This window comes from Podarcis gaigeae (genome assembly GCF_964106915.1).
Source record: "Podarcis gaigeae genome assembly, chromosome: 3".
NCBI lineage: Eukaryota > Metazoa > Chordata > Lepidosauria > Squamata > Lacertidae > Podarcis > Podarcis gaigeae.
In genome coordinates, this window is record NC_139680.1 from 57,246,038 (window position 1) to 57,272,406 (window position 26,369).

Below are 26,369 nucleotides of genomic sequence, written 5' to 3' on the forward strand. Positions count from 1 at the left end.
TGGTCCTGAAAGCAATTTTGGGGAGGACTGGGCGGCTACTGTTGATTTCATTGCAGCCACACATTTTCATACAGACCAGGAGACCACCAATCGTTTGCAGACTGGCTTACCGCCAAGAATGCTTTTGGAAGGAGAGAAAGCCCCTTTTATAGCAGACTTCACACCTGAGCAGAATAAAGTGCTGTTTCTACTTGGTGCTCTGAGTAGAACCAATGAGAAAACAGGTAGGCGTTTGGACAACCACACAGTACACAATTAGAATTGAAGCTCTGGGGCTGGTAGGAGGTTGGAGGATGCACAGGAAAGTGGTAGCTGCTTCTGCACTACCCCACACACCAGCTGTTAGGCAGGGAGGCTGAGCAGCCCAAACAAAGTCCGCTCTCACCAACATCCTCTTCAGGCTCTAGGGAGGGTCTCCTCATGAGCCATGAAGACTCTCCAGCTTTCTCTTACGATTTTCGAGGTTGAATCAAAATATTTATTTCCCAGCACCACACATATACACTCAGTTGTATCTGTTCATGCAACATAAATACTAGCGTTGCCTCCAGTTTTTCTTCTGCATGCAGTTTCTTCCTCCTGCCTTCACAGTGCCCGGCAGATGTTGTTGAAACCCTTTTCCATCACACGCCGGTTCTTTAAAGTCAATTAAAGATCCAATTAAACAGTGAACCTCTGCTTCTTAATGGCGGTGTAGGAGGGTTTTCACCAGGTGAGGTGCTTTTGCATTCAGCGCCTCCCTGCCTCCCATGTCTGAGCAAGAGCCAGGTACTGAGATGAACTGAGAGTGAAGTCCATTCCCCCTGTCCCTGGTGGGAATTTGCAAGGATGATTTATCCTCTGTTATCCTTGTTTTTCATTTGCCAACAATCCCCCGCTGTTGTGGGGGCTGCCTCCATTAAGACAAGCAGGACTGCAAGCCCAAAATAAACTTCATTCTATTCCCAAAAATAAATGACACAGAAGAAGGGAAACCAGTAAAGGAGGTGATTCATTTTTAGAAAGAAATACGCATTTCACCAAGCTGAGGTTGCATGCTTTTTCTGCTTTATAATGGTCTTTTGCTGCACTTCTTCACAAAACTGTTCAGATAGCTATAAAATTGGCATTGCATGGCACCATCTTGTGGCATTAATGAGAAAAAAGCATCTTTTTGCTTTTTATATATATTTTATTTTTACACTCCTATCCACTTTTCCTTCAGTGAGTAAAGCAGATTAGGCTGAGACGCGATGACTAACCTAGTTAATGTCATGGCCTAGGAGAGATTTGAACTCTGATCTGCAAAGTCCTGTTCCTGAAAATCCTACCTGATAGATAGCTCAAAGCCTTCCATCTCAGATCGAAAGCAAAATATAATAGGATGGGAAGATACCGGAGTGCTATGGATGAACAAACAAACAAACAGCATGGTCCAGGACCAGTATCTTCCAGCCATTCAATGCCTGCATAAACATTTCATTTCATTAAACTTTTAATTTGTATACCACCTTTCTATCTTAAGTACCGTATACACAGTGCTTTTTTTCGGGGGGAGGGGCACAGGGGTATGCATACACCTAAACATATTGTGAATCTAAGTTTGGCCTCATTGAGGGGCAGTATTTCAATACGAGTAGGAAAATGAGAGTACCCCTAAACATTTTTAGAAAAAAAGCACTGACTATAAACAATGCAGTTTACAAGCTGAAGAAACAACAAAATGTACAACAAAGATCACACACCTTATAACAATCTGATCCAACACAAAAAGTCATAATAAAAACATAACTTTAAAACAAACAAAATAATGTAATATTCAATAATCTATTAGAATATAACAGCACACAATAAAATTAGCTCTCAAAATACCAGCATGTAAGAATTAAACAGAAATTCACACTTAACAATTTGTTGAACTGGAAAGCAGAAGATAAATCCTCACATAAATAAATAAAACCTTTCTTTTACAGGAAACCTTTTGCTGCTGATTTGGAAGGCTGCCATGGCTACCGAAGCAGGAAGAGAAATTGGCCGCAAACTTATTGAAAGTGTGATTTAGAGAAACTTGCGAAACTTGTCTCTGGGGGGTGGGGAGATAATTCCTTTAATTATCTGCTTAGTAGTGAATCAACTTTGCTAGTTGTTTGCATTTCTTAGCAATTTACCAGTTTTAGGCTTATCTATATGGGATTAAGGTTGCAACCCTATATACACTTACCTGGCACTTCCTTCTGAGTAGACCTATACACAGTGACTTGTTAAATGCCATAAATCAGGCTTCTTCAAACTCGGCCCTCCAGATGTTTTTGGCCTACAACTCCCATGATCCCTAGCTAGCAAGACGAGTGGTCAGGGATGATGGGAATTGTAGTCTCAAAACACCTGGAGGGCTGAGTTTGAGAAAACCTGCCATAAATAAATAAAATGAAGCTGAAAATGAAACCTGATTTGTCTTGATCAAGGAACTGCAAAACACCCCTCTCCCCCAACCTTCCTTGTGGTTTGAAAGTTCAAAAGTGTATGAAGCAGCAAATGTAACATTACATTTCTACAATAGGCTAGTTTTGAAATACACTCACACACCCCTCCCTATTCTCCACTCAGACAAGCAAGAGTTCATGGAAGCATTCCAGCCTGGCAAAAACATTTGTGTAACAAAGCGAAGAGTGTAGCCTTGGGAGAGTTACAAACTGCTCTGGGTTTTTAGTATAACCAGGCAGCATCTTAATCTTGTTAGATAAATATTAACTTCTGAATTCACTTACATAAATTAAAAAAAGAATACAAAGTTAACACAACATTTGGAGAGGCAGGATGTGGGGAGCTGTGAAGCACGAAAACATTTTAGACCCAATGTGCTTATAAAACTATGGATGCACTGCTTGTCACTATCAGCTGTAAAATGTGTCACACAGCACCATCTTGTGGTACTGATTAGCAGTGCTTTGCAAAACAGCTTTCTCGAGGATTATTGAGAATTCTGCTTCTTAGAAGCTTTGACTGAAGCAAAATAAAATATATCTAGTTGAGAGAACACCTAAGGACTAAATTAGTGAGGGGTTGAACTAGTCATGCCTTGGAACTGGACTCATAAACCTAAACTAGTTCAGTTTATTCCAAAATAGATTGGTTATATGTTTTGGTGCCCAAATTTGATATGTTGTTATTATTTAAAAGGGACGTGGGTGGTGCTGTGGTCTAAACCACAGAGCCTAGGGCTTGCCGATCAGAAAGAAGGTCGGTGATTCAAATCCCCACAATGGGGTGAGCTCCCGTTACTCGGTCCCAGCTCCTGCCCACCTAGCAGTTCAAAAGCAAGTCAAGTGCAAGTAGATAAATAGGTACCGCTCCAGTGGGAATGTAAATGATGTTTCCATGGGTTGCTCTGGTTCACCAAAAGCAGCTTAGTCATGCTGGCCACATGACCTGGAAGCTGTCTGCAGACAAACACTGGCTCCCTCGGCCTATAGAGTGATATGAGCACACAACTCCAGAGTCGTCCGCGACTGGACCTTTACTTTTACCTTATTATTTACAGCTCAAAGTGCCTTGGGTTCTCACTGTCTCAGGGAACACATCTTCTTATATGAGCCTCTGATCCGCAACATGAGAGACAAGGGTCTCAGCTAAAGATTAATTCCTTCCGCCTGCTCCACCTCCAATCCTGAATGAATTGAGCACCCACCACCACCACCCAGGGACACTATTTGCTATGTGGACAATGCAAGTAATTTGGCATTTAGCTCTGTGAGGATGACGTATATACATCAGCTTGTGATTTTCTTTTTGGGAGCAACTATTGCATCCAGTAAATTAACAATACATAGTTCAAGTACGTATTACTCATTTTAATGTTTTGTACGGCTATTTTGACCTGATATGTCTCCTGTGGATTTTTTCCCTCATTTTATGGAGTTTTAATATCTGAAGCTGTGCTGACATTTCACTTTCAAAAATGAGATATTCCATGTCTTGGAAGTTCTGCCTTGTATTTTTCTGTATTCACTGGCACTTTCTACTCCTGCTTCTCCAAGGTCTTGTCTTGAGTAGGATTTTTAAGAATTAGAATAATCAGTAAATGACAGGATCAATGAAATCTGAAAATATCACATGGCATACCATCAAAATACCCACCCACACTCCTTCCAGCCAATGGATATACTTACTTCCACAGAGGTAGGGAATCTATGGATGTTGTTGGATCCCTGTTTTCATCATCCCTGACCACTGGCCATGCTGGCTGGAGTTGATGGGAACTAGGGTCCAACAATCGCTGGAGGGCCACAGGTTAGCCATGCCCACTTCACAGACAAAACTGAATGTTAACACCTCTTCTTTCAAGTGCAGCTTTGTTTTGTTTTACAGAAATTGCCAGCATGGATAGTTCCCCCCCCTCACACCTATAAAGTACCCGACACAAAACAGATTGTGCTTGACTGCACCTTTATATTTCTAGTCTTTAATCTCTGGAGCTCTACAATAACTATTTTAGTTTCCTCCTTAATGGTGTATCAGTGTTTGGATGAAGTCAAGCTCACTCCACTGGGATCCATATAGCTTAGAAGGCCAGGCTTCTCAATTAGTCCCCCTGTTGAAGCTTATCTGCACCAAATTAAAATGCCATGCCAAAAATATAAATTAAATTCCATTAATCGGTCTTCATCAATGAATAATAAAGCAAATAAATAAAGCTGAATTTGAATGCTGATTTTCTCTGTTTTCAGGCAGTGAAAAATATCATATACTGTAATAATATATTTCTTCCTCATGAAATGAAATGTGATCTGTCAAGACTTTGAAATTGTTTATTTGGGAATTTCAGCAACTTCAGCAAAAGAGTTTTTGGTTTTTCTATTCACCTTCATACAAAACAAGTTCATATTCTGCTTTTGTGAGCTTAAGTGTATGCATTTCAATTGACTCCCTCACTTAAAGCCATAGAAACACTTTGCTTCAGAACACAATACTGAATCCTGGGAAGGATTTAGATGCTCTATCATTGTTTGAAGTTACTCCCTTGTTCTGACTGGTAGGCTTAAATAACCTGAGGAAAAATTGCTTGCCAAAATGTTATTCCTAGAGGGACTAAAGGCCTACATATTCTTTCATTTTGAGGAACCGGGACTGGTCTACACTCACAGAATGAGGCAGCAGAATGCACTCTTGTCACTTCAGAAAAAGTTTGGGATGGTTGCTTTGAATACTCTACCATATAAAAACAGGCACCTTACAAGTAATAAATAAATAGCAGCACCTTGGGGTGTGGGTGTAGATCAACCATTCCCTGTTGTATTTGTTTTCCTCTTGTAGGAAGTTTGTCTTTTCTTATAGAGCAGGAGTGGCAAACCTAGATGTTGGACTTCAACTCCCATCACCCTCTGTCAACATGGTCTATGGTCAGCTGCAGGCCAGACTCACAGAATTCCCATCTCTAACTGGGGGTGTAAGTAGGCATTATTTTCTGTTCCGCTCTATATTTGTCGCATGCAGCCTTGTTTCTGTTCCACTGCAGTCTGTCCTCTACCAAAAACTACACTATTTGTCTTGCTGATTGCTGTGACAAAAATATGTAACTTACTTAATTACTTAGGTAGACTGGATGTGGGACATTCCAGATGTGGGACAAATAAGTAAACATGGGCGATTCTTGCTCCCACTTCCATTTTCACCAGTTTCCCAACATCGATACCTCTAACACACAGGGTTCATATTTCAAATTCTCCCCTATCTGCATTCTGCAATGGTGCCATTTCTTCTACTAGCTCAGAAGTCTTCACCTCATTCACACTTCATTCTGTTGAATGTGAGAATTAGGTCCCTGTCAAAGGCCATGAACCTCATGTGATTCTTGCTACTGTCTTGTGTGACAAAAATAGATGTGATGGTGTTACAGACAGGTGCTGCTACCAAAAGAAGAAAAAGACCTGCACTCCCTCCCCGTTTCTTTGGAGATATATAGCTAAAATGACAAGTCTTGCACTCTTGTCTCTCCATCCTGTTCCATTTCATTGGCTGCTGACTGCACAGGCAAGGTATCACCCAAGTGAGGTGATGTTGGGTTATGATGTGACTATGTCTGCACAGAGGGGAAAATTGCTAGTATGGGAAAGAGGCAACATGCTCTGCTTCACCACAAGTGAGCCCTCAAGGAGCATCCAGTAGGAGAACAGCTTTTACCAAAGGTGTCATGGACCTTGAAGACACGCGAACTCAGAACGTAAGGGAGAAACGTGCTAAGAGGAAGGGACGCTTGGCAAATCCACACCGTGATCAACTCCCACCCGGGAACCAATGTCCCCACTGTGGAAGGACGTGTGGGTCCAGAATTGGCCTCTACAGTCACTTATGGACTCATTGTTAAAACCGTGTTTATGGAAGATAATCTTACTTGCTTACGATCGCCAAAGAAGAGAAAGAAGAAGTGTGTTATCTTCTTTAAAAAACAACAATGGTGGCATTATAAGTCTGGGTGGGATTAAAAGGCCCACAATGAATTTATCAATTCTAATCATTAGATTAGATTAGATTAGATTAGATTAGATTAGATTAGAGTAGAGTAGAGTAGAGTAGATAAGGCATTTTGCCTTAACTATCCCTAGACCAGGCTTCCTCAAACTTGGCCCTCCAGATGTTTTCAGACTACAATTCCCATCATCCCTGACCACTGGCCCTGCTAGCTAGGGATCATGGGAGTTGTAGGCCAAAAACATCTGGAGGGCTGAGTTTGAGGGAGCCTGCCCTAGACAAAGACTATGTACAAGCCAAACATTTGAAACACATCCTCTGCAAAACAAGGAGAAGTCTCCTGGGAACTGTCTTTAAAGAGCTGCAGTTCTCAGAATCACTTGGGGATGTGTGCTTCAAATGTATGGTGTGTACACAACCAAATGAAATGTCCAGAGTAGCTTACAGTTCATAGTTAAAAAACCCCAAACCCTCAATAATCCATGGGTGGTGGTGGGGAAGCACAACTGAAACAAGAGAGATTAAAAGACCAGCAGCTCTTTTGCTTTCTAGAACATTCAACTTTCTTCTCATGGACATTGCACCACACACATGGACTGTCCTGCCAGTAGAATTAGCACCACCTTTTTCTGTCTTCAATAACACCACAAAATTTAACAAGTAAAGCCCATTATAAGCCTTAGTGCTGAGAAAGTTTGAACTTGCTGGTTTTCCATCGCACCATTTCCCTTAAACACAGGAGCCCTGCCAGGAGGCTTTGAAAGCCCTGCAGTTGTATCACATGAGGATGCCAGGTCCATATGTAGTCAGCACTCAGGTTACTTCCTTCATCCTGTGCCTGTTTACACCCGCAGTATAAAATCTTCACTCATTGCTTTTTTGCTCATTGATTAATGTGCTACGTTTCGACTGGTGAAGCTTTTCCTGACAGTGAAAATGCAGTGATGGGCAAATGTCCACCTGTTGTTTTATATCGGTCACATTACTATTCTACATGCAGTGCCCCTGTCTATAGGAAAGACGACAATGCTAAGCCCATCTCCTGACAGAGCTCCTGTGACTTTCAAAGACACAAAAAGGAAAATGGCACCATATGGCCCCACCACCATGCTACAGGAATATGAAAAGTCACATCTAGTAGAATTTCAACCCTCCATGTAGTTCAAAGGCACAGCAGCCTTCTTAAAGGTTTGGATCTGCTGTCATATTATTTCAGGGGGAAAAGTTTTTAGGAAGTGGATACCTTTCTTTTATGAGAACTTTCCTGTTCTGGAAGACTTTAAAGAAATGTCAATTAGTTGTCACCAACAGTTCAAACACCAAAAGCTAGTCAACTTGCAATGTCACACAAATCCATTCACCATAATTGTTGGAGATAGTTCAAAAGCCCCACATTGCCAAGGGAAGGAACAGGGGGCTCCAGGCAATAAAGATACCATTGTCTCATATTTCTTCCTCTGCCTGCCCTGGTAACATGTATAATACACAAGATGTACTTTGAGTCTTCCTGTGTCATATGCAGAAGCCAAAATGTTTTCTCCATGAAAATAATATTTGGGCAGCTCTTGTACATTCCTAGAAGATTCTATCATTAAGGTAGAAAGAGGTATTTTAATATCACTCTTCAGCCATATTCCCATGGTGGCTATGCTGTAATGACATACTTATGTAAATAGATCTTGTGGGTATTAAGACATTCATTTTGCGTTATATCAATATTTTAGTTGGCTCTTAGGAGCAAGCTGAGATTGGGGACGAACCATATTGCCCCCTCACACCTTGTTTCTGCTTTGATGTGTCCATTCTCTCTCAAAGTCAAACACTATTTGCTGATATGAGCATTGGTACTTTAAAATGCATCAGGACACTGAACACTGAAGTGCTACTTTGTCCTTTAATGTCCCAGGACATGGGTTCCAATTATTCAGTGTCATTTTATGGAAAAACTTCTAATGTACTGTCATTATCTAGCAATTTTAAAAGGAAATAAGTTAATGAGGTCTAAGAAAATGTGGGAGTGTTTACTATAATTACCTGGTTCATAGATCAGACTAATTATATTTCAACAGATTTCCATGTATAATCTAAAAGTAATTACTGCAGCTGCCAGCTGTTAAAATATTACGCTAATTGTACTCGAGAAAAGTTTGAAAACAAGTTTTTGACCTTTTCTGTGTTTAATTTATATTATATCCCACAGAGTCTCTGAGAAGGAAGCCTCCCCCCGCCCAGAAGCTGACAAAACAAATACCCAAACAAATAAATGAAGGAGGCAGGTGGCTTTCTTCTTTCAATGAAATAAATAGAACTAGAATTATAATTTGTGATTTTTTAAAAAAATAAACAAATGAAACTAGGTATGTTGCTTAGTCAATTACATGACTGTATGAAGTTTTCCACCATGCTCTACATTTCCTATTCACTTTGGAGGGGAATGATCAATGACATAATTATTAATATTATTTAATTCAGGTTTCTTAATTTTCTTCTGTAGCCTTCTGCAACCCACAGCAACAGAGCCTGTGGCAAATTATGGAAAAAGGGGAGAATTGATGACTGTTTCATTGGACATTTTTGTACTCCTACCTTGATTTTGTTTGATACAATACTTTGGGATTTTTTTTAAATGTTTGCTATTTTTATTCCTAAATAGATTTCAGATTTTGTTCTAGAAAAGCTTCATTCTTTGTTTAGAACAATATTTCCCTTGAAGCACATTTCATGATAGGTCTTTTCTGGATCCCATTACTCTTGGAAGAGAATAGTAAGTGGATCTGGAAATTCTTTAACCTTCAGACTCTTGGGCAAACAATGTATACACTTCATCTTCTTCCGAAGACATTGGGATTTTGATTTATGAACTGTCTGGCTTTGATCCTACTTCATGTGTTGAAGAAACTGGTCATAGAAGCACACAAGCATCCAGACAGTGTATTGGTTCCCTTGAAATCCATGGGAAAAGTTACTCATGACTTAGTTCCTACTGAAATCAATGGAACTCAAGTGTAACCAACCTGCTGCAGCCTTTAACACACTTATCTGGCAAGTTCCATTGAGATCAGCAAGGCTTTATTTTGTAAAGAAATGTGAAGAACTGCACACATTCAGCCCACAGTTCTTACAAAGCTGCATTCGTCAGCCATATTACTTGAGGCAGTATGGATCAAACAGAGTACTGGTGTTGCCAATGATAATCTGAACAGGGGCTGCAAATAGACCTTGGAAAATTAGCATTGCAAAGTTCTTTATACACCATATACTACCATACTTTATACACCATACACTATATACTGCTCTGTGTTATGGATATATTCCTAACAGGGCCAAGGCATCTTTCTCTTTTGCTGTGGATACTATTGCAAGGAAGCAGTGTCTGGAGTGGTGTTCCCCCTACCCTTTAGGAAAAGTAGAATTGCGCTTTGTTTTTTTCTTCTCTCTATTTAATCCGACAGGCTTCCTATGCCCTGACAGTGGCATGGCAGGAGAAAATTCAGTCACTGGAGCATTTCCAATCATTCCCTGCAGATCCAGCCTTGGAAAAGTAAAACCTGCTGATACCTGCTTATCACAGAACTCTCCAAAGCACAGCCAGGTGGATCATTTCTGCAACTAGATTACCAGGTGCAACAGAGGGCAAGGCCAGTGCTTCCTGCAGGTGTAGGTAAGGCGGCATTTTAGCATAGTGGCTGATCAATTTTGTAGCAGTGCAATCTTATGCCTATTGACTCAGAAGTACACCCCAATGAGTGAAATGGGACTTACTCCCAGGTTAAGTGTGCAATAGAATTGTAGCCTAAAGGCTGTGTGTGTGTAGGCTGCACTTCCTACTTATTTATTAAAAAGCATTTATAAACTGCTTAAAATTGAAAAAATCTCTCAAAAGTCTAAAAAGCAAATGATATACTATATCATTAAAACAAAGACACACAACCTAAAACGGTGATAGAAAAACACTTAAAAGCAAATAAAAGCAAATAAAACAGAAATCCAGAGGATTCAGACGTGTAAAACAGGGTCTAGCCAATGCTACCATCTGATCCCAGACTTGTAGGTAGGAGCGGTACTACTGCAACACATTACTACCTGCTCCCAACTCACAGAGACGGTTCAGGAGGATACGATGGTCAATACTGAAAGCCACTGAGAGATCAAGCAAGAGTAACAAGGTTGCACTTCCACTGTTCCGAAGCTGTTCTGTTCCAAAGTTATCCGAAGGTTTAGTAACTCTTCTTCTTCCTCTTTTTACTATTTCCTTCAATAATATAAATCAGTATCACTGCATTTCAGTCTCAATGCTTTTGAAAGTGCAGCAACATTCATTTCACCATCGCTGGAGTATCTATTTCTTCTTTCGTTGCCTTGCCGCCTTCATACTCAATGATGTGGACAGCAGTACAATCATTTCTGACAAGACTGAATCATTTTGTTTTCAGAGGTGTCTGAAAAATAAAGTGGACAAAAGACTCGTTCATGTTCAGACTCATCAGAATGCTTCTGTATTATTGATAACAGCTACCGGTATATCAAGAGCACTGCCTACACTCACTCTCTAATTGCGCTTACTTTTGTTTTTCATGTAGCTTAAACAATCCTAAAATAAATCCTCAGGCAATTTAATGTATTCTCTTAAAACCAGGATTACACAGTCTTGTTTTCAGCACCTGTCCAATACAGATTTATATAAATAATAAAATTTTTTTTTGTGTGTATTATTATTATTTGAAATGATCTGACATTAAAGTCTAAGCTTTAATTTCTGCAAATCTCCACTGCCATATAAAAATTGTTCTCAGAGAGAATCAAGGCATCTGGAATTCTTGGCTCATCACTGGCAAAGCCATTGTTGTGAATTGATATCACATACACAAACACAAATAAAACTTTCTATACCCAGCATATTACAACTCATTATCAGATCCTGTCAAATGTTATCATTCTCACTGAAAATAATTGTGTGTGAGTTTTTATTTTTAATGCATTTTATTTAGAGTCATGCTTGGCATGCTAGATAAAGAGTGCCTGGAAGATCTCTGAAGGTCAGAAGTAGCCCAACTGACTGGTAGAAACTAGGATGTCCTTTGTTTATCAAATGATCTCAGACAACTGGGTTGCTGGCTCAGCCACTGAAGATGGTAATTTATGGGATGGGTTCATAATCCAGGACTCTGATAGCAATCTCCTGAGAGACAGCAAAGGTATTTGCTTTCATGTGTTGCTAAAGCCTTCAAACAACAGGGCTAATAAAGTGCAGCTTGCTCTCTGTTGACAGGGACTTTTAAAGGGCAGGTGGATAAAGGTTTGAAGGGCCTGATGCTTGAACAGCAAATGTCACAATTAGAAGAGCCTGCAGGCAGATGTAGTAACCTGAAGGGTGCATTCTGCTGAGCTCCTACCAAAGAAGGAAGCAGATGGGATTTAAAAGCAAATCACACCTTTTCTACTGCATATTGCTTGCCTAGTCTAGTTTAACTATAGACTACTACAGCCTTCCCCAATATAGTGCCTTCCAGATGTTTTGAACTACAATTTCAATAATCCCTGACCAATAGCCATGCTGGCTAGGATTGACACAAGTTAACATCTGGAGGGTATCAGCTTAGGGAAGGCTGCTCTAGTACAACCCAGAGGACTAGTTGTACTAGGCAGAATAATATAGCACATTTTGAGGAACTGAAGAACAGAAACCAATGAATTGTAATCAATTGCACAGAACTCATAGCCCTTTCTTGGTGTTATTTGAACAACTGTGGGCCTGTGGGCCTGGCAGACTCATATTCTTGATCAGTGGATGGGGGAGGAGAGCTCTGTGTGAGTACAAGTGCCTATACAACCCCTTTCTCCCCTCCCCTCCCGCCCATCATCTTCGGTTTACACTGATGTCTAATAACAAGGCACACACACTTTTTGTTCCTCTTCTTAAGTAGGGTGCATTATCATTAGATGTGTTCCCCCTGATTTTTTTGGGTAACACTTTCTGTAACACTGATATCTTTATCATCAACGTCAGGCCTGGAATTTGGTTTCTTTTCCGCTCTGTGTTTCGGAAGCACTCCCTTTGATGAATCTGAAAATAAAGCAGGAGACACAGCATGGGGTTAGGGGTCTACAGTACATGAAACATCCCACCATTACCAGCCTCTCAGGAATAAGATGTTGGCCAAAAGATCCAGCTACACACACAGCTAGCTGCTTTTTGCACTGCTAGTAATGCTGCCTTCTTATTTCTCAAGGAGAATATTACTCAGGGAGCCACTTTTGAAACTTAGGTGGGGCTCTCGAGAGCAGCCCATGATGCTAGTGCTCCTTCACCGGGCACACCCATTGCACTGCACACTCATCTAAGGAAGGCACTGAATACGACCTTGTCTATGACTATTTACTTTGGTTTAGTTTGGCAGCACTTAAATCACTGTGCTACTCAGAAATCAAATGCTGCATGACGGCACACTCTGCGCAGCTGACAGCACCACGAGGCTAGAGGGGAAAGTGTATTTTATAGTATAATTTTGCAATTGCAGCCAGACACTCCAGAGCAAGGCATGTTGTATTAATTCACAGCCAGGCACTCTGGCTTTGGCCTCGTGCCTCTGAGCAGTCTGATTGTGAATTACTACCCCCTCACATTTCTATTTCTGTTATGAAGGAAATAAGACATGACTGCTTGTTTATTTATGAACAAACAGCTCAGCAGATATTCTCTACAAAGCCGCAAAGGCTTAAGCTGTATGCTGATGGCCAGCAGTGTTTTGTTCATCAGCAGCTCAATCAAACAATCCAGATGAAGCCAACATACAGATATGTGGATATCGACATGGTCCTTCTGAAGTCAGTTGGGATGGGCATTTCAATCCAGAAGGTTATGTTAGACTCGCACAGGGTGTCCTTAAGGTCTTCTGCATTCATGCTCCAGGGTGACAGTTGCTGGGATTAGCACAATCTCCTACTGTTTTATGGGACATCTGTGATGTGTAATCCTGATGTTTCTCAGGGAGGCAGTTCATACAATGTGTTAGGGACCTGCTAGGTTAGCTGTGCAAGTACCGGTCCAATGGAAAGGTCAGAGGTGTGCATGGTGGGCCCCAGCCCATGCTGAGGAAAACTCAGAGCAGCAGATAAAACTCAGAGGGGCCCAAGACAGAATTCAGGTCAGGCAGAAATCAGTGTCCAAAACAGCAAACAGCAGTCAGATGAGCCTGAGGCAGGTTTGCAAAGCAAGGACAGGAACCTGTAGCCAACCAAGAAGAAGCCAAACCTGAAACAACAGGTCAGCCAGTCACCTGGTCTGACTGGACTGATGAGCTGCAACAATCCCTTTGGCCATTGTTGCAGCAGCACAGAAAGGCCAATCGCTTCCTCTGCCCAAGAGCTGTCCTGAAGCAAGGACAACTTGGGGCACAGTGAGTAATACACTGGGATCCTGTACCAGAGTCTGGAGTTTGAGTCCCCTGGCAGCTTACACAATAACCTATCCAGCATATCATCTGTAGAAAAGTGCTAGAATAAGCCTGGGGCTCTCAGGATGTTCCTTACTATGCATAGGGCTAAACACACAAACGCCAACCCAAGCAGGCCCTGTTCATGTGATCTACCCAGCCTTTTTTCCTTGTATGAGTGGGGCCTCCTCACTTATATTTATGCACATCAGCTCTAACTGCCTTAAAGGAAGTTGATAAGGCGGACGCATGAGGACAAGGATCACTATGGTGCCCCATTGGATGTATTTACCACATCCTCAGAGAATGAATAAACCAGCCTTTAGAATCAGTCACATTTGATTAATGGGCAGAGAACTGAACTGTGTGTCATCAATGTAAGACACTGACAACTCTCTCAGCTTTTCCCATAAAAACCAGCCCCACTGATTATTACTTTCTGAACCGTATATATTTATTCACAGCATTTTTTCAGATTGGAAACAGGACTCCCATTGGAATCCATGGCAAAATGGTGAAAGGAGTTGGGTTTTACCCACCCAGCAAGCTCAGTCTTGAAACCTTGTCATTTCTTATCCTTGAAGATGACAGTATGTAGTGGGTAAAGACTGGGTAAAGATCTGGTACATCAAAGGATAAAGTGACTTCCACATTTGTTCCTGATCTTGCTTCCTTTGTGAATCTGCTCTCAAGGAAGCGATTCTTTTGTAAACACTGATCCCACTCATATTTATGATGTCTCCAGTGGGAGTTATTTCTAGTAAGTAAGCAAACATGGCTTGTAAACTTAATATTATAACACAGGTTGCATATCAACAGCAATGACTGGGGCCTTCAATTTGGCACCATGGCACATTCAGACACTCCCCTTGTCATCTGTCATGCCCCCTACTTCTCTCAGTTTTTTATAAATGTGTTTCTTGGCTTTTGTTGTTGTTTGATGCTTGTGAGAGGATGCTTTTTTGTATGTGTTTTGTTTGTTTTGGACAGTAAGTATTTTACCTGGGGGTTTTTTGGGGGGCGGGGGAGGTGTTCTGAGCATAGCCAATTTTTCTTCCACAAAATGGCCATTTTGAGGAGCTCACAACAGATTCTTAGGTTTCCAGATGTACCCCCCGGGCACCAAAAGTTTGAGGAGCCCAGAATTATGATGTACCAGACACAGGCACCCTGTTGTAATTTCAGGAAGCCATATATGGCTGAGAGCTGCTGTTCTTTAGCTTTCTGCTTTACCCTTTGTAGAACATAAGAGAGAGGTCTGTAGTAAGCATCTCTGAGAAGCACTTTAAAAATTTGAAACAATATAAACGGTAAGCATATTTTTGGAAATAAAAAGTGTAAACTGAAGACATCTTTATAGTTTTAACACAATAACATACTTTTTTTTATTAATACCAAGGCTGAGCAACAGTGGTGGGGGAAAATGGAGCCTCAAATTAAATATAATAAAGGTCCATCAGTTGTGAATAACACTGACTATTCTTGTTTCAGTATGAAAGTGACTTTTATTCAATGCTGCTGCTGAATGATCAGATGTATCTGTGGCAGACACATGAATGGGAATCTGAAGGGACTCTTGGGGTCCCTTCTAACACTATGATTCTATAGAGTTCTGTGTTTTCTGTGCTTTTATACAGATCCAGTGGTTCCAGGTGAAATCATGCAAGGTATCTGTGAACAGCATGCATTTCTCAGAACTTGGGTCAACTGACCTTTAGCAATCCTGTTCTCTGCAGATGTAGCTGTCTGCACCATCTCCTCCTTGTTCTCCTGCTGCTCCAAATCACTTTGACAACTCAACTGTAGTCCTGTAACAGCAGCAGATTGATCTGATGGCTGTTTCTTGGTGGCATCTACATAAACATCCTGAAATTACATCAGACAGCAAGATTGATTCATGCATAAAGTGTTAGTCAAAACGTGAAGTTTGACAGAAGTATCTTCTGTTCGCCAAAGGAAATTATGAATTCTACATTTACTTAGTTCCTTACTAACTTATTTTATAACACACACACACACACACACACACACACACACACACACACACCTTTGAGGTATATAAAGCTACATTAAAGGTAAAGGTAAAGGTACCCCTGACCGTTAGGTCCAGTCGCGGATGACTCTGGGGTTGCGGTGCTCATCTCACTCTATAGGCCAAGGGAGCCGGCGTTTGTCTGCAGACAGCTTCCGGGTCATGTGGCCACCATGACTATGCCGCTTCTGGCGAACCAGAGCAGCGCACGGAAACACCTTTTACCTTCCCGCCGGAGCGGTACCTATTTATCTACTTGCACTTTAACGTGCTTTTGAACTGCTAGGTTGGCAGGAGCAGGCACCGAGCAATGGGAGCTCATCCCGTCGCGGGGATTCGAACCGCCGACCTTCTGACTGGCAAGCCCTAGGCTTAGTGGTTTACACCACAGCGCCACCTGTGTCCCTAAAGCTACATTACTTTAATATGATTGGAGTATCAAGGAACATATCTGGTCATATTTGGTATATGCTATGTTTGTATGTACATACACAACACACATACACAGAAATACATACCTGTGTGTTCCATATATGTATGATATAACATCTCTCTCTTTTCATATAGAAAAATAGGTATATATAACTCATTGCTTGTTGCAAGAAAATCGAATGTCAGATTATCCCCAACTTGTTCAGTCACAGCTTGAAGAGCTCCAAAAAGTGAGATCTCTCTAGCCCTTTAGAATAATTGGATAGTATCCAACTAAGTTTTGTTCAGAGTAGACCCACTGAAATGAATATAAATTAGGGACATTCATTTCAGTTGGTCTCCTGTGAGTAAAACCACCCATTTGGCTGCATTGTCAAACTGCAGTGACCATCAAGATGTTTCTCCTACTATTCAACTGAAATCTACCTTGCTATAACCTAGGCTGATTAGATCAAGTCCTATACACTTGGGTAGCAGAGGTCAACTCTCTGCCCTCTTCTGTGTGACCAGTGACACTGCAAGGCCAGATTAAGGGATGTGGGTCCAGGACTCCATGCTGCCCGGGGGCCCTCCAAAAAAACTCCTGCCACTTCTACCTAAATATCAAGTAGCCAAGGGTTCTACCATCACCACTGTCCCATGCTTCCACCCCTCACCTACCACAACCACCACCAATATACGTTGCTATAACCTAGGCTGGTTAGATCAAGTCCTATATACTTGGGTAGCAGAGGACAACTCTCTGCCCTCTTCTGTGTGACCAGTGGCATTGCAAGGCCAGATTAAGGGAGCAGGGAGCAGCAAAAAAATTTTAATATGTAGGGAGATGAGGCTAGGAAGCCAAACTTAGGTGTAATCATTGGCCACCTTGTTTTCAAGGTAAAAGTGAAGGGTTGAGCAGTCAGGCAGCCAGGCAGGCTTCTAAGGAGTAGAATTCTCAGACCTAGGTATAATTTATAAGACCAGCTACTGCACACATATCCACCCTCAGGGCTAATATATGCTTGAATGAACTAGATAAAAATATCAGTTATAAAAACTCATAGTGTCTTATACAGCCTGAGACCTCTGCATACTTGCTGTCTTGTTTCCTAATTGCTTACATGATTACAGTGCACCCACAAGCCTCTCACAAACAACTTCGGCATCTTGATCAAACATTTGGGAACAAAAGTTCTATGTCATTGAGAACAGAAGCTAAACTTTCATTCTCCTCAGATTTTTTTTTTAAAGTTGCTTTTCCTTCTTAGTAATCAACACAGCATGAAGCACATTTCTGATTTTGAACTGTCCTCAAATAACTTGCAAATAAAGCTTTATTTTAATAAAGATACCAAATGGGAAATTTCCCAGCTCCGAAAAATGTGCATAAATACTGTGATAATGTTAGCAATCAGGTCAATCCTTTTATTCTTTTACAGCCTCTTTCAGAAAATGTTTCCCAAGGGCATTTTGCAAATAAAATAGCATCTAAAAAGGGCTTCAATAGTTGAGAGTAAGTCATGTTAGATTTTAAGTTCAACTTATATTGAACTCAGATGTCCTCCTAGTACTGTGTATCTATCAGCATGACAATAATATGCATATTTGGGAGATTACAATGTACAGTGGTACCTCGGGTTAAGTACTTAATTCGTTCCGGAGGTCCGTTCTTAACCTGAAACTGTTCTTAACCTGAAGCACCACTTTAGCTAATGGGGCCTCCTGCTGCTGCCACACCGCTGCTGCACAATTTCTGTTCTCATCCTGAAGCAAAGTTCTTAACCTGAGGTACTATTTCTGGGTTAGCGGAGTCTGTAACCTGAAGCGTATGTAACCTGAGGTACATTGGTAGTCATATTTAGAGTAGATCCACTGAAACCAATGAACTTAAGTTAACATTGGTTAACATTGGGGACCACCTGTTAAAAACACTAAAAACACTAAAAATCTAGGTCACCACTGAGTTAATGGGCTTAAACATGCTCAACTTTTCACCCAAATGTGTATTGCTGAGCTCTTTGCTTAGCTCTTTACAGAAGAAGAAGAAGAAGAAGAAGAAGAAGAAGAAGAAGAAGAAGAAGAGGAGGAGGAGGAGGAGGAGTAGTTTGGATTTGATATCCCGCCTTTCACTCCCTTTAAGGAGTCTCAAAGTGGCTAACATTCTCCTTTCCCTTCCTCCCCCACAACAAACACTCTGTGAGGTGAGTGGGGCTGAGAGACTTCAGAGAAGTGTGACTAGCCCAAGGTCACCCAGCAGCTGCATGTGGAGGAGCGGAGACGCGAACCCGGTCCCCCAGATAATGAGACTACTGCTCTTAACCACTACACCACACTGGCTCTCAGTCAGTCAGTTCAGATGTGGGCTGTGCAGAGGAAATGTGTACAAAACATTGGAAAATCCATGGAAAATCCATGCCATGCATGTCTTGGTAACACAGGGCTCTCTTGGCTGATAGGTTGACAAAATCCAAACCTATATGGATCTACTGGGTAATCAAACCATGTTTTATCAATTCATTTAGTCATCATTTCCGTAAGGCATGTGTCAACGCTAATGCACTCACAGATTTCCTTCATGGTCAGGCCACTGAGTTGACATGAAACTCAAGAACCAGATCTATTTATTTTACCCAACAAATGTGAGCATAGAGTTGTCTCCCCGTTGAAATAAATGAAACAGCCTTTGGATACATATCAAAGCATCTATGCTTGCAGGAACCAAAGCTCCATAGTTTGCTTAGCTTCCTGGATTATTTGGTGAAGGAAAATACTAAGCACATAAACTATAATACTATGTTGTCCATACAGTGCCTTTCCTTGGACACAGAATGAAACATGAAACTCCTCCACACACATATTAAAGCAGCAGTGCTGTGTATTTGGGCATGTAGAAGAGCATCTCAAACTGCTTTAAAAAAATTAAAATCGTTCTCAGCCTCTGGGAGGATTCTTCCAGAAAAGGGTCTGGATTTCAAGAATTAGGATTTGTGGTCATTTATCTGACAGGCCTGCAGAGCAATAAAGAAAGCCAAGATGAAATCAAGTTAAAGGATTGCCACCAAAACAGTTTTACCTCAACACTTGTATCTTTTCTTTAAAAAAGAACACAAAAAACCCTTCAAGCATCACTAAATCTGCAGAAGGCAGTGCACCACGCTATAAAGATAAAGTTGCCTTTGACCACATCGTACCTCAGGAAGTCAGAGATGATACATTAAATAAAACAGACCTTTTTATTGGAAACTAAGACAAGGATCAGAAGCTGGGGAAACATAGCAGTCATTAAGCTTGGATGTTGTACCTTTCTGCAGATGTTTGGTCTCAAATAAAAGCACAGACTATGTTCCCCACATTTTGCTTATGGGAACATTCAAGGCATTGCTTTTTCCCACATAGTAAAAGATGCAGAAAAGCAAGGTGTTTTCTTCAAACAAATAATAATTAATAAACCCCATATTCCCACAGAGATCCCAGGTTTCCCTTTTTTTTTTTTAATGCTGGGCCGTCCACTCCTATTTAACTTTTTCCTTTCCCTTAAAGATGTCTGTTGAATACAAATGCTGACATTATATAAGTAACATTAAACCAGCCTTGCAAGGTCTTGGATGTGTCCCATAATATTAGCAATAAAATTAAAGCTCTTCTGAGAGAAATCACGTTATAAATTATTGAAGGCCTTTCTCGGGCTCTAAAGCCTACACAGTTCTTCATAGAATTAAATGGTGTAGTTATACATATTAAGTTGTACAAATAGCCAGGGAGCTCCTGCATATAAAGATGAAGAGCCCAAACCATTGCTTAAACTATATTGCAAAAGAGTGAAGGCAGTGGCTGCACAGGTATGTAATACTTTACCATGGTGTAGTGTTACAAGAGGGACGCGGGTGGCGCTGTGGGTTAAACCACAGAGCTTAGGACTTGCTGATCAGAAGGTGGCGGTTCAAATCCCCACGACGGGGTGAGCTCCCATTGCTCGGTCCCTGCTCCTGCCAACCTAGCAGTTCGAAAGCACGTCAAAGTGCAAGTAGATAAATAGGTACCGCTCCGGCGGGAAGGTAAATGGCATTTCCGTGCGCTGCTCTGGTTTGCCAGAAGTGGCTTAGTCATGCTGGCCACATGACCCGGAAGCTGTACGCCGGCTCCCTCGGCCAATAAAGCGAGATGAGCGCCGCAACCCCAGAGTCGGTCATGACTGGACCTAATGGTCAGGGGTCCCTTTACTTGTAGTGTTACAAGAGCAAGCTTAACCTTTCCGCACCCCCCAGCTCATATGCACCTACTGTTCCTCTCACTTACTGGCAAAATTGCAAGAAGGGAATTAGAATGGTAAACTATGGTAAATCTTCACAAAGATGAGCGAAAGCAAGGCAGCTTCATGAACTATTATTTGAGGTTAGCTTGCTTGAATTAACCCAGTTTGTGTGGGTTCAAAGGACTTGGCCAACTTTGGTTAATCAGAAACAGTTTTTGAATTCCCCCTGATAGCTGTGCCAGAAGGGAGTGTATGAGCCAGTGAAAAGGCTAGGTTTGTTCTTGTGATGCTAAACCATAATTGGTGTTCACCTATTACATTCAACAACTATATAATCTATGTACCTCAGTATAAAATTAGTATATTTGTACATTTACGTATATGTAACATTCAACGTGTGTGTAGTCTGAGTACCTGACACAGATCAACAACTGTACATTATTTTGCATAAACACTTGTACCTGCATAGAGACAGCTTTTACCTGAATTCAATGTAACGTGTGAACAAACCTATTGCATCACATCCAATGCTTGCTGCAAAGGGTATGCTAAGGGTTCCTACAACAATAATGTCTGCCTCCCTTCCTGCCAATTGGCCTGAAATGCTACCTGTCATCCAGTGCAAACAGACACCCTGCAACTCACGTTACTGTCTGATGGGAAGGAATGTACATTAGTACATATCCATAATAAAATCTAGTTGTAGCCTTAAAATAAAAAGGGGTGTGTATTGACCGGCTTTCAATTTAAAAACCGAGGGAATTCCAGAATTCTCAAATGATTATAACATTTTATTTTCTCAAATTATTTTAACAGATCATTATTATAACACTTTATACATAGCAAAAAGTAAGTGGATGATCAAGCTTAAGGGATTTTTATTTTTTATTTTTTGGCATAACAGTAACTGCACCACAATGTGCAAAACATATAAGGAATTATATGGCAATGAACATGCCACAATTCTTCTGCCTCACACACCATGAGTGCATACACACACTACAAGAGGAGAGACAGTATACTTTGATGAAGTTGCACAGTGCAAGACAGAACGTTACATTGTTATATGGTTGCAAACTGTTCTAGTGAAGAAAATGGCCCATTTATTGGAGTAATCAGTGCTGGGCATTGCACTACAACTTCTGCCGTACATTTATTATAGTTACCCATGCTACGAGATACAGATCATAAACCTCTAACTGCAATCTTTAAAGAGATCCTAGAGAGCTCTTTCTGATGCCTTCAGAAATTCGGGGGGGGGGGGGCAAAGAGATGTTGGCATTAACTGTTGCCAATTATCAACCTGTCCTGTGGATGTTTAATTGTCCTATACTCTCAAGCACAGTATTGCCCATACTGACTAGCAGTGACTCTGCAGGGCACCAGGCAGGAGTCTTTTGCAGCCCCACCTGGAGTTGCCAAAGACTGGAGTTTCTTGCAAGCAAGCAAAGTACCAGTAAGTGCTCCACCATTTAGCTGCACCCCTTTCTGAGAATCTTCCATGTGGCAAATGCGTACGGTGGTACCTCGGGTTAAGATCTTAATTCGTTCTGGAGGTCTGTTCTTAACCTGAAACTGTTCTTTTGGGGTATGTGCTCGCATTCTTGGCTTCTGTCATATATCAGGGCACAGCCTCCCTCCTGATTGGTAGGATGTGTTGATGTTTCAAGGGACATTGGGTGTGGGTGTGAATTTTACACTTTTTTTGTACCCCCCACCCTCTTGGGCTGAGCATGCCTTAGGCACAGTGGCTATTTTGCTGGCATAGCAGTGGCGTATCTTCCATATCACTGTAATGTGTAAGATGGATTTCTCTGTCCCTTATCATGGTCAGATACAACTTTGACAGAGAGGATTTTCACACTTCCCAAGTCTAGGTCCACAAAATTCATATGCCCGGCTCACATTTCACTATTCAAACATTAGGAAATCCATTTCTCCAGCATTTTGTTCCTCTGCTATCAGCCACCAGCCTTTAAAACTGGCATAATCGTGATCCATACTTATGTTGTTTTCCCCATGGAGAGGTAAGACCTTAGCAAGAAACCAGGATTTTGCTCAAAAGCATCTCTTTGCTATGAATCGGATGTCTGCATGGCTATCCATAATTGATGTTCACAGCCATTTAAGATAAATGCCTTTAAAATATAAAATTAGAAGGAGCTGGGAACCTTTGAGACTTCACAGGGTGCTATTAATAAACTAGACAGCGAGTCAAGGCTGATTTGTTCCACTCTGGAAAAGATAATGATTTTTTGATTGTTACTTATTTTATGCCACAGTGGCCTTCCTGCTTAAGCTGTCAACAAGCCCAGCTATACTGCACACCAGAGTAATATCTTGCAAGGGTATTACATAACTACAGTTATACGAACTGACAGGGTCCATAGTTTTGCCCAGAAACTTTAAACGCACTGCCCCAGCATGCAGATCCCAACCGAGTCCCCTGGGCAATGTGGAATAAGGAATTATAGGTTTTTAAAAGTCTTCTGAATGGCCAGTGACAATGAAAGGAATCTTCATGCAGCCTTGTTAGCATACAAGGCGGCAAGTAGTGCTTCACATTCTTTATTTTCCTGAAGAACTTGGAAGGTACATATAATAAAATGTGCATGAATATTTTTTAGCATCAAGTGCCTATTAGTCATGCCTAAAGAGGAGGTTCAACGAGAGTCCAAGGTGATAATCTCAGAGAAAGCAACACAGTTATGACAACGCAGCAGCTACGTTGGGCTAAAGTAAATAATGTGTTGTAGTTTAAACCTGCTCTACCTTTTCATTTGGGAAGAATTTAGCAAGCACAGTCGGTGTGTGGGTGGGTAGCAGGCGCTGAAATGGAGGTATAATTTGAGTATGGTAGTTATGGTGCCCATTTTACATTCCACATAGCACATTTTTCATTAGACGATTAGGACGGCAGTTTTTGAAGAAGACAACCATAAAAGATTGTGGATAAATCTTTATTTAAACTTATTACTATCTCATGATGAGTTTCAAAAACAAATTGCCTCAGTCCAGATGCTCAGATGTACTTCCTCAGAGTGGCTGGGGAAACCCAGCCAGATGAGTGGGGTATAAATGATAAATTATTATTATTATTATTATTCCTTGCAAACCCAGCCTGCCTGGACTGCCTTGGAACTTTAAATGGGAGGAGGTGCATTGTGGGAAAGGCAGGCAGAGTTGCCTCATTCTGGTGTGAATAGAGAAGCCTGAGTATGTCCACGGAGATTTAGGAGCCTCCTTGGCTGCAAGAAACTGCTAAGCCATGGTAAATACCTTCACCAGGAAAATGTTGAGCTTTTAAAAAGTAGGTGAATTATTCCCCACATGACACATTTAGATAAGCTAATGTATTTTCAACTTGTTCAGTAGGTGGAATTCTGTTGTATTTTTTTTCCTGAGGCAAAGTCTAGTCTACCACACCTGAACAGAGTCAGCTAGCATTCCAGGTGCCTTGCTTACATCTTAATTCAAGCATAATTCACTAAAAACGATATTTTCCGCCTAATGAAAAATAGGGTCATCTGAGGAGGAAATCCAGATTCTCATATGCACTATTGACCTTTATTTTCCAAAATGTAATTGGGGAGAGGGGCCTATTACCTGGTAAACTGATAAAATGTTCTATTTTGTAGATTTCCATTTTTAAAAATGCCTAATGTGTATTAAAATGCTATGTAACACACAAATGCTTTGTAAATAAACAGGGAAAGGGTGGTGCTAGGGAGGCCTACTTTATTAATTATTTGCTATCTTCAGGGCAATGCCGTGGAAACCACTAGATGTCTCTGTTTCCTGTTTTATGCATTACACTTGAAAATTAATACAGCTAAGATATTCCATTTTAAATTCCTCATTTCAAGGGTCCATAACTCAGAGTAAAAATTCACTGCAGGCAACGACTTGTCATAAAAAGATCCAATCTAAGAGAGGTATTTATTTTCTTCTACTCCTCCTCCTCTGTACATTTGAAAATATGCGGCTCTGCATAACAGCAGTACTAAATTGTTAACTAGATTCAAGTTTGTCTCTGGGCACTGGTAGAGGAAATAGCCGACAAATAATGCAGACTTTAAAAAAAACCAAAACCCTAATCCCATGTGAAGAGAAAGTATAAAAAGAGGGGAAAGAGAAGGAATTGTTTACAGGAACAACTTCAGAAGGGTGATGATGATATTGCATTTAGCTTCCAGAAGCATTTTGAATTCATGTTACACCTCTTTCTTCCCTCCCTCCATCTCATGGCGCAAATCAGAAACAAAATATTTCACGTAATCCTCCCTCTCCAACACAAAGTGCAGAGAACATTTCTCCTGGATATTATAATTTAAGCCCATTCCTCACTTTTTATGAAATATTTTCAAAGTGACTCACAAAGATTTTTAAAAAAACAAAAACGCCATTAAGATTAATAGAAAATGAAAACACACATAATACTAAAAACATTTATACACCAACAACGTAACAAGAAATAATATACATATATCCATGCAGACATTTCTCCACCATACTAAAACTGGCTCTTTTTCACAGATTTTTGTTTGGGACTCAGAACTTGTTTGTAAATTAAGTTCTCTGAATGTCCCCACTCCCTGAGGTTAGGTTTATTGTGACTTGGGAGAAGGTCTTTTCCTTTGTACTACCATGACCTTGGACCACAGGAAGTTTGCCTGGCACCTGTTCACATATTTTTGAAGCCAGCAAGGCCAGCCCAAGATGTTTTCCTTCCTGAGTCAAAGGACAAAGATCCCACCCCCACCCAATTTGACATACAGAAACTGAATGGATTTGCAGCGGAATCTCACTTCAGCATTCTCCACAGGGCAAAGCAGCCTAGTTTTGGGCATGTAGGACAAGTGATGTGGCATACCCAGCTCTGCCCTCCAACAAGGGCAATTGCCCAGAGGCTCAGGAAGGACAACTGGAGGTGGGAAGGCTGCCACCAGAGACTCTAGCACCTGCTGCCCAAGGTGATTCTCTGGATGTGCCAACTTATTATTTCTTTATATATACCCTGCCCATCTGGCTGGGTTTCCCCAGTCACTCTGGGTGGATCCCAACAGAATATTAAAAGCACAATAAAACATCAAATATTCAAAACTTCCCTAAACAGGGCTGACTTCAGATGTCTTCTAAAAGTCAGATACAGTAGTACTTAATTCGTTCCGGAGGTCCGTTCTTAACCTGAAACTGTTCTTAACCTGAAGCACCACTTTAGCTAATGGGGCCTTGCGCTGCCGCTGCACCGCTAGAGCACAATTTCTGTTCTCATCCTGAAGCAAAGTTCTTAACCTGAGGTACTATTTCGGGGTTTGCGGAGTCTATAACCTGAAGTGTATGTAACCTGAAGTGTATGTAACCTGAGGTACCACTGTAGTTGTTTATTTCCTTGACATCTTATGGGAGGGCATTCCACAGGGCGGGCACCACTACCGAGAAGGCCCTCTGCCTGGTTCCCTAGAATCTTTTTTCCTTTTTCATTTCCCCAGACTTTTAAAAACTCCAGTTGAACAGTTTTTTCTTTTTAATTCCGCAACTATCATTTGGTGTTTTTCTTGTTCTGTATGTGATTGCATATTTTTAACCATTTTACATGATAGCATATATCTATATTTATATAGGTATTTTTCACACCAGATTGGACTGTGTATCAAGGCTGAGTCACACATCTATGTTCATTGCTTGATAACTACAAGCAGCAGCTGGAGATTCCGTATATGTAATATATTATCATATGTCAAATGCCACAGGCAGAATTTTCATCTCATCTCGTGTCATCTGAAATACA

At 41.1% G+C, this 26,369-nt stretch overlaps 2 protein-coding genes and 1 long non-coding RNA gene across 5 annotated transcripts in view; 2 read left to right on the forward strand and 1 right to left on the reverse strand.

The window, feature by feature from the left end:
• Positions 1–2,424, forward strand: part of LOC310842300 (protein LEG1 homolog) — a 9,013-nt gene extending 6,589 nt beyond the window's left edge. Inside the window, exons 5-6 of the mRNA XM_083734020.1 lie at positions 1–224; positions 1,953–2,424. The exon at positions 1–224 is cut by the window's left edge and continues 15 nt beyond it. Coding sequence (XP_083590146.1) covers positions 1–224; positions 1,953–2,041 — 313 coding nt within the window. The 3' untranslated portion in view covers positions 2,042–2,424. The remainder of the gene's footprint in view (positions 225–1,952) is intronic.
• Positions 2,425–10,258: 7,834 nt separating this feature from the next.
• Positions 10,259–26,369, reverse strand: part of THEMIS (thymocyte selection associated) — a 63,591-nt gene continuing 47,480 nt past the window's right edge. Inside the window, exons 5-7 of the mRNA XM_083731272.1 lie at positions 15,593–15,746; positions 12,349–12,511; positions 10,259–10,886 (exon numbers count right to left, since the gene is read on the reverse strand). Of these exons, the coding sequence (XP_083587398.1) occupies positions 12,384–12,511; positions 15,593–15,746 (282 nt within the window). The 3' untranslated portion in view covers positions 10,259–10,886; positions 12,349–12,383. The remainder of the gene's footprint in view (positions 10,887–12,348; positions 12,512–15,592; positions 15,747–26,369) is intronic.
• Positions 23,808–26,369, forward strand: part of LOC310841052 — a 38,282-nt gene continuing 35,720 nt past the window's right edge. For all 3 annotated transcript variants that reach the window (XR_014562301.1, XR_014562302.1, XR_014562303.1), the window contains exon 1: positions 23,808–23,888. This is a non-coding gene — a long non-coding RNA (uncharacterized lncRNA). The remainder of the gene's footprint in view (positions 23,889–26,369) is intronic.